General features: G+C 32.4%; 1 protein-coding gene across 1 annotated transcript; it reads right to left on the bottom strand.

Moving 5' to 3' along the window:
- Nucleotides 1-558: 558 nt before the first annotated feature.
- LOC138310541 (beta-1,3-galactosyltransferase brn-like) lies at nt 559-4,603 on the bottom strand. Its single transcript, XM_069251796.1, has 2 exons — nt 4,420-4,603; nt 559-1,879 (listed from the first exon to the last, which is right to left on the bottom strand). The coding sequence occupies exon 2, from the start codon at nt 1,828-1,830 to the stop codon at nt 751-753; it is 1,080 nt and encodes a 359-aa protein (XP_069107897.1). The 5' UTR covers nt 1,831-1,879; nt 4,420-4,603; the 3' UTR covers nt 559-750.
- Between the last annotated feature and the right edge of the window lie 4,694 nt (nt 4,604-9,297).

The following is a 9,297-nucleotide window of genomic DNA, read 5'->3' as shown; positions in this document are numbered from 1 at the left end:
ACTAGCATTTGTCCAAAATAAACCTACAGGTGTAAAGCATGATGGTTTATATTGACAATGTAATTCAATAACATTTGACACAAAAACCAATATGTATGCATAATCACTATAGCAATATCAGTGTGCAACAATTTCATGTTGAAAAGAACTGCAGATAAATCAAAACTTACTGAAAGAGTTCACCTGTGCTTAAAGAAATCCAGGAATGGAATAATCCGTCCATTAATGTGACAAAACTTCCATTTTAAGGTGAATAATATTTCCACTTCCTCATGCCAGCAGATACAGCAGCCATTTTGGATTGTGTCTATTTTGGCGGGAAATATATATAGAAATCATGTGACTCATGTGGTAATGTGACAAGTAATTTGACTTCTGCGGATTTTCATTAAAATTCATAAAAATGAATGAAATAGCATTTTAAGAATCATTTATGAAGTTTTATGCATAACAGATGTTCATTGAAAATTTTCAAAATGAATGAAACATTTCCATTCATTTTGAAGAATTTTAATGAATATCAATTACGCATAAAACTTCATGGATAATTTTTGACACATTGATCATGAACAATCATGATTGTTTCATGGATTTATAAAACTTCTTGAAGAGTTCATGAGTCATTTGATGAATATTCATGAACTTTATTTCATGAACCACATGCAATCTTGAAAGTTCATGAATCATTCATGAATATTTATGATGTCATGAATACCATCTCGCAGGGGTATTAACAGTAAGAACAAAATGTTACAGTAAGAACGCAAATTGGCATTTCCATGTCAGAACACACATTGTCATCTTTAAATGCCGCTTAAGGTGTCTGTGAACTGTCTGAAACTCTGCCAAAGTTTTAAATTCACCGTATACCATATGGGAGGAGTCAGTGTACAGTACATATGGAGGTATAACTAATCGCGGCTCATGGGTGAGCTTTATACCTATCTTACTTGCTACTATACCCAGATATGCGTCATCAATGTCTACAGATTTTACGTATGGAAATGCGAACGCCATTTTCCTGACTACGTCACGTGACATCAAGTACACCGCGCCGGCTAAATATGGCGGCCATCTGTCGTAGGGATACTGTTTTGTCGTAACAGACCATTTTGAGTACGGGGACCTAAATGGGACTGCATCCTTTACGACGTTACCGACCATTAAATCTTTATTGTCCCGTGTATCGAGTGTATCAATGTAACTAAGCAAATTTGGTAGATTCACGTAATGATCGTCATCAACAAAGACAATGTGATTCGCTTGATGACAGTAATAAACAGCCCAGTTAAATCCCATTATGGTCTTATAGGTGTTGTTCATGTATGCATCTCGGAAGTCCTGTTGAATTATATCCCCATATAGTACAGCTTCTGTATCAACATGATTTTGTTCCTTAGCTTTGAACGCCAGTAAAAACACAATTTCAACATTGATTCTACTAACATCACCCCATGTTGATCGAATCGCCTCCCGTAAATGAAAATTAGACACAGCTGATTTTATCAAAATTAATAATGTTGGTTTGTTCGTTTCTGTGAAATTGCAACCCTTTCGCGATTTAATATATCTAAAAGGATGTGGGTTGATGATTTTTGCTAAAGGCTTCCTTCCTGTGTTTTCGAATGTTTTATAATTTGAGAGAAATTCCATTCTGACCGGATAGTGTAACTGTGAATACGGAATAAACGCCTCTGTTGTATACAGGGATGTGGCAAATATCAGCACAATGCATAATACAACAGCTACAAGTAAGGCATATACAATATGGAGTTTTGAATCATTCTGGTTTGTTGTTTTGGGTGTAGATCTCAGCGAATCCTTATACATTGTGACAATGAATGTCTTCGTCTTCGCTTCAAAGGGACCAGCTGGAAATCTGTTCAACAAATATAAGAACATATATAAGTGCTTGTTTAAATCATTGATATATAGTGTTGATATTTATGAATTTATCCAGAGTCATTGTTATTACATGTAAAGAGTCTCATAGAGATTGATTAAATATCACCAGTAAGAAAATTTTCGTTATTTGCAAGTAATTTTATCGATGCAACTACTTTATATTAAATATTATAAAATATAAGTCTCACAATGTATTTAGGGTAGAAAGTCTATATGTATAGAGGATATTTTTTGTTTCCTCCTGATTAATACCAGTTATCGCGTGAAGTGGAAACTTTGATATTTTTCACAAGTGCGAAGCACTTTCCTTACATTAAATTTTATGTAACAAGGTATCATGTACGAATCACATTTGGTTGTTAGCCTTTGAAAGGGTTGATGTAAGGAAACATCCTTATAGATTATGTCATTTAAGAATGGCAAGGTGTTAAATATGTTGCGGTGAAGCTGTTCGTTTTGGGAGGCTGCGGAACACGCGTGTATTGATTTTTAACATGTTTCGATATTATGAAGATTTCTTATTAAAGTTTATATATTTGTTTCAAAAAGTTGTAATTAAACATACAGTATAATATAACGGTTGCTGACTCTGTTTTTTAAATCAAAAGTAATAATATTATACTGTGACCAGGTTGTGTGTGTTGGTTGGTGTCTTCGGCGGCATGCTTCAGTGATAGAGCACTATAAAAAGGGCAACAATTCCATTATACAAGAAGTCACAACACGAATTTACCACAGTCTCCCAAAACACACAACCCGTGATTCACACATGCAAGACATTGTATACATATAGGAGGTTGTCCTTAGATGACCTTGGCTGTTCAGCTTATAGACCAAACCAAACCAAACCATTGTTCAAAAAATGTTTTGAATCTATGCACTAGATGTGCATTTAAAAATGGGAGAAGACCCAGTTTATCCTCTGAGAAATAGTATCCCTCTCTATATGATTGTAAAAGTAATGTATGTCTCAGTTTCAAAGTAATTCATTCAAGTGAAAGTAAAAAAACCCACACAAATCAACAACAACAACAAAAACAAAAACAAGCAATCAATATAAACAAACAATAAGTAAATAGAACAAAAGGATGAGTTTGCGCAATATGATAAGCTTTACTCCAAAAGTAATCCGTTCAACTAAAAGTAAAAAAAAAAGAAGAAAGAAAAGATAAAAATAACAGGTGATGTCGAGCAATATGGCAGATGGGTTATGACTGTATACAGTGTATCAGCTATTGTGTGAACTGGCGGAGTGATTTGAGCAAGGTAACCATCCCCTATGCGTTACGCTCCAGTGTTTCCCAAGGTGATACCGAAGGTCATGGAATACAAAGCTGTTGAATTATGTATACCATAAAAAATGTTTAAAGACATTATTTGACGTTTTCAGTGAACTTGGATCGTTTAGTGACCTTTAAAAATTCAAATACATGTTTGGTAAATGATTCCAATCTCTGCAATCCGAAAAAAAACTACATGTAAGGGATATTGACAAACATTGATAAAACTAGTTTTTTACCAATTTCTCATCAAAGGATGTATGTGTAACAGGAACAGATAATAGGAAAATACCTAACCTCAGTTTATTTCGCTATGTATATCTATGATAGAAAATGGAAATTTGCTGTGAATACTGTACATCTTATATTTTCGACCACATTTGAGAAGACTCTTTGACTCAATGAATGGATATAAAGTTCCTTGTTATTATTATTATTAAAAAAAGTTTTCCTGGCGGTTGCATGACCATGTGGGTGGTCAACAGTTTCGAACTGGCATTGTAAAAAAGTTTGTTCTATATTTTATGTGTATTTCTGCCATTTCTTCAATTTATTTCAATGCTGAATTATCAACAAACACGGTATTTCTACAAATATGTCTACTCATTCAGACTATACATTTAGTATATTATATTGAATAGTGTCTATTGTTATGAAACTATGTCTTATTTCGAACCTATTGGTAATACGTATCGAAAGAAGAATACGATCCCCAACCAAGTTTTAACGTTACACAAATGATATATTTTGAAAACGAAACAACGGGAAATTATGAATTATCATGAGTTGGGTAAGCAGACAATTTTCATTTAATCTGCATGTAAATTCTTCAAGTAAATTCAATTAATAACTGTGAAAATACAAATATATAGGGGAATTTTAACAGATCTGACCAGTTATTATTGAGGAGCTTCTTGAGGAGGTAATGTCTGCAGAGACTATCTTGCTTTTGTTTTTATTTTTAAATTTCTTTTTGTATATATTTGTAAAGCAATCGTATCCACTGAAGATAAAAATGAACAATTTGTATGCATACTCTCATGGAATTAATATTGAAGCATAGTTAACTTAACTTGATTATTATACAAATAATAAAAACGCAATTATACATGATGACATCACCCAGCAATGCGGATGGATTTTCACCATAACAACATAGGACAACTCAAATGATATTGCAAAAAATATAGTCATTAAAACAATGAATCGAATGACTGTAAATATTACATTGTACCTGATAGATGATGGTAACTTCGATCACAGTTACTGGCCGGTTTTTGGTAATGGAGCTGAATTCAGGAATTCGGAGAGATAGATCCTTTTGTGCAAATCTGAATTTTCTCGACCGCTTCTCGCTTTTTGCACGTAGATGCGTATACCTATGTTCCGTTCGACTGCTACAGGTATATCGAACATTAAGTCGTTGTCAGAGGATACACGGCGTACTGTTTCTACTGGATACGTCATGGTTATTCATGAATGTATCGCTAGTAAAGTTTACACAATGCAAATGGCAATTAAGAAATAGGAGCTGGGCTGTGAGATCATATATAAGTATATATGCAAGTATTCTGCCTAAGTTCAGGTTGTTTTATATGATAATCAAAACGGCTTTACAGAAAATAAAATTCCTTAATTAATGAATAAAATAGCCATTAAATGATAATTAAATGCATGCAAATCAAACATAATAAACACACGCGAAGTAGTTTTAAATACAGGATAAAGGTACCTCGTATACGGAGACGATTTTAATTTTAAAAGGTTAATGTAAAATTTGTGCTACGGTTCGGATTCTAAAGCCATTTGTCACTATATTACCATACACCTATTCTTTAACGATTTTGAAAAACAAAAATTAATGGTAATTACATTAAGGCGAGTCTAGGTATATCACTCTAGTTTGTTAGTTGATAGATACATAATTGTATTTCTTTTATTCTTTCATACAGACTCTGAAAATATCACATCTCTGCTTTACGTTGACATAACTGTGTTGTTGAAGTCATCAATCTTTTGGCCCGATATGTTATGATTTTTCCTATATTTATAATTTTATTTATCTTTTCATACATTTAATACCTCAACAAATATTGTTATCCTTTTAAATATTTTTCATAACATATTTTTAGTGCAAACTGTTTCTGTTCCTATTGTGCTACTCTGAACACAGTCCTGTATCATATTAGGGTCACGTTCTGGTGACCTTACAAGGTGACCAATCAAAGTACTGTCTCCAAATATCTTGACGGTTAATGTCATGGGACGAAATAGTTTGTATACATGTACCTGTCAGAAACATTATCGCATACTTAGTATCTGGTCATTTCGCCCATAGAGTACATCTGGGTCGATTTCGTTTATTCGGAACAACCGGTTCGACCGTTTATTAAATCATATTTATTATTACAAGTATAAATCTTCACAGAACTGCAGATTTTAATGCAGGCCTATGAGGACTTTGTCAAACTACGGCTCGTCTGAAAACAATATAAAATCATCTTATTCGTCTTTACTTCATAAAAGAACAAGGTCCATAACGATGTTAATGAATGGTTATGAAGATGATGAGGATGATAATTATGATAGTAATGATGAGGATGATGATGATGATGACAAGAATGATGATCATGATGATATTTCATGGTGTTGATGAATGATTATGACGATGATGAATGATGATGAATGTTGATAATGATTATTATTATGATGATGATGATTAAGATGAGGGCAATGATGAATTTAATGATTATGATGTTGAAAAAAAAATAAATAAAAAGTAACAAAAAAAAACCAAGGTCCATAACCTAAAACGACCCATACCAAAATGACGAAATGCGATGTTCAGTTGAAGTAGTCTGATGTTAAAAATGCATTTGAACTGGCATACAGGAATGAAAATATCACTAGAATGTGACACACAGAAAAAGGACAGGCGTATCTATGGATACATTGTCTCACAACTAAATGTTTGTGTTTGGTTTTATTAGTTTTTAATGTCCTATTAACAGCCAGGGCAATTCATGAACTACAAAGTTTGTTGTTTGAGGAAAATCAACGACATAAAATGATCTTAAAATTATTTTTGTTATTTGAAATACTTAAGCATTGATGCCACTATCATTTCGATTTTATATGGGTATGAAAAAAATACATTTCAAAGCTAGTGTTTCTCACAAAGTTTGAAAAACGATATAGTTACATTACCTGATGACATAGTAACATCAATACTAATAACTATTTATTTAATATATTTTATCAAATGAAATACTTTTAATGTACGATTCTAGTGATAGTTTTCTGTGACCCTACGAATACGTCGGTTTTTTCGTGCAAATCTCGAAAATTACTTGGAGACGGAGACTTTATAAGACAGAAAGTAAATGGCGTGTGATACTGAAAACAAAGCTTTTTTTAGCCAATTGTTGCAGTGACTACTTATATGTAAATATAGTAATGAAAAGGATAAAAAATTGGATAGATGTTTTTAAATCATGGTACAATTTAGATTTGAAATCTTTAGAAAAAATAATAAAATTGTGGTGTTAAAATCTCTAATATGGTATCATGAAAACAAAGAAAATGGAAAGAATTTTTTTTTTGCTCACTTTTTTAAAGGAATAACATGTATACAAGACTTAATGAAAGATATCACTAGTGGAACTTTTTTCTTTTATTGAATTGTGTGACATTCATGGCAGAATTTGTAATTTTCACGAATATCGTTGATTAATTATGTGTATTAAAAGTTCTCAATACATCTCTTATCCCAATACCTCTAAATCTGGATATCAATTTTTTTTATAAAATCCTTATTCAAATTGAAACTACCATTACAGGCCGAATTAAGTGAGGGAAATGTTTGACTACATTATTATGTATAACCAGGATTCATGGAAGTATATAGAAAATGTTCCTCTTAGGGTCACTAACAGTACTAAACTGCAATGGTTACAGTTCAGAATTTCACACCATATTTTAACAAAATTTTTTTAACTTTTATAAATTAAGTATATCTAGTAATCCGCAATGTATGCTTTGCTTTGCAGAAAGGGAGATAATTACTCATGACTTGTGGGAGTGTGCTGAAATACGGAATATTTGAATTGATTTTTGAAAAAACTACTTGATATTCTTTTTATACGTTTGGAATTTTCAACCACATTGGAATATATAATATATTTCTTTTTATACGTTTGGAATTTTCAACCACATTGGAATATATAATAAAATTGGTAATGATTTTTTTCTCTATATTGAACACTCAATTTATAAAAGCGATGCTTACAAAATTTACTTAATGTTATGAGATTAGTCAATTCCATTAAAGATTACCATACAGTGAAGAAATATATAGCCTTTGGAAAAGGTCAATTTTATTTAGATAAATTATGTTATTTTTTCCCTATTTTCATACATGGCATTGAATATTATAATATATCTCCTGCAATTTAGCAAGTTACTATGTATATAAAATTAGGTATGGAAATTAAAAATGCATTCTGTCCTCCTGCTACCCTCCTTTTCCCCAGTCCTGTCTCTATATCTCTTCCTTCTCAAATCTCCTCCACCATTTGCTTCTCTTCTCTGCACATCTTCTTTATTCCTTCTCTCATCTGCCTATTTTTTCTTTTCTTTTTCTCTCTTTTATAAAAATTAGGCAATGTTATCGGTTAAATATAACTTTGTAAGCGAATATGTGGGTGAATGTCTATCTATATTGTATATATAGGATCTTACATGAGTTTTCATTTCATATCAGATTGTTTGAAACGAGTCTAAACAGTTTTTATTTTTGTGAGCCTTGGAGAGCAAAAATTAAAACTTCGAGACGAGTTTCATAAGGAATGAACACAAATGTAAGATACTTTTTATCACATATCTAGAAATACCTACATAACAAAGAATTCCACGTCAAAATGTATTCCAGAAATCCAGCAGAGGCCGCCATTTTGTCCCGCCGTTCCCGTAATCCTGAGGTTACGTCATTTTTCCTGACGTCAGTTTATTGTTTCTGTATGACGTCACCATGAATTGAACATGTACATATAACTTGATGATTTAGCTCCCCAAAAGCATATATCGGCCTATAAGAGAGCCGAAATCTAGGTATCATATATTCATGGTTTTGAATAAAGCGCCTTCAATCACCGCCATGTTCAGTAACTTTGGGTTTTGTCGGATTCCGAATCGTATCACGTGGCTGACGTTCGACACGACCTGCACGTGGTGAGCCAGGTAACTAGCGTAAGCGCACATGTGGTTGTTTACGTTTTCCTTCTGGGTAATATGAGCAAATTATGCTGGTATATGTCCACAATTTGAGTATTTGAAACATCCAATTTACACATTGCCGTAAAATATTGTGTGTATCAAATATTGCAATATTCGAGCATTATTTTCTCTGTAGATAAGGTCTGCTGAGGTCGACCACATGTTTTATTTATGAAAATTTGTTGACATATTCTCTTGGTTTCACAACTCTCGTTTTACTTCGAGATTGTCGCGACGATGTTCGGAAGAGTTCAGAATGATTCGGCATCTTTCGAGCCTTTTTTGCACGTGTACACGTTAAAAAGATTTTTTACTTTTATAATTAAAAATACTTCCAATGTTGCAACTTTATAAAAAATGGTAAAATTAGTAAGTTTAAAACTCAGACAGACGGAGAAAATTATGTATAACACTTAAACAGTTTTCACTATGACAAATTTATTCAACGTTTAAATACAAACTTTGTGAGACGACACATCTTAATGTAGGTGTGGTTTGATACGTCGGTGTAACCTATTTTGCTAGGTCAGTTTGAATTACTGTGTAATTTCTTATTTTATCAGTGGTTTTGTGGCTTTTTGTACTGTCTTTGAAACGCTTATTCATGTACAGCGGTAACTATTGTGAAAGGACATTTCTAATAATGAAACACCGAGTTACGCTTATTTATATGCGCTAATAAAATCCTTATATATCGTTTTCCACATTTCAGTTAAAATTACAGTATGAACTTTAAAAATGTTTTACAGTACGCAAGAAGTATCATGAAAAATATTATTAGTTTTCTGCCGTATATGCAAACAAGGGAAAACGAAATCAGCCATATCGTAAATCGACC

The sequence above is a fragment of the Argopecten irradians genome, chromosome 16 (genome assembly GCF_041381155.1).
Source record: "Argopecten irradians isolate NY chromosome 16, Ai_NY, whole genome shotgun sequence".
NCBI classification, from domain to species: Eukaryota; Metazoa; Mollusca; class Bivalvia; order Pectinida; family Pectinidae; genus Argopecten; species Argopecten irradians.
Note: the sequence above shows the minus strand (reverse complement) of the source record. Positions and strands in the feature narration are given on the sequence as shown.

Excerpts from the sequence above, each read along its gene's own strand:
- LOC138310541 (XM_069251796.1), bottom strand. The coding sequence starts at position 1,830 with ATGTATAAGGATTCGCTGAGATCTACACCCAAAACAACAAACCAGAAT.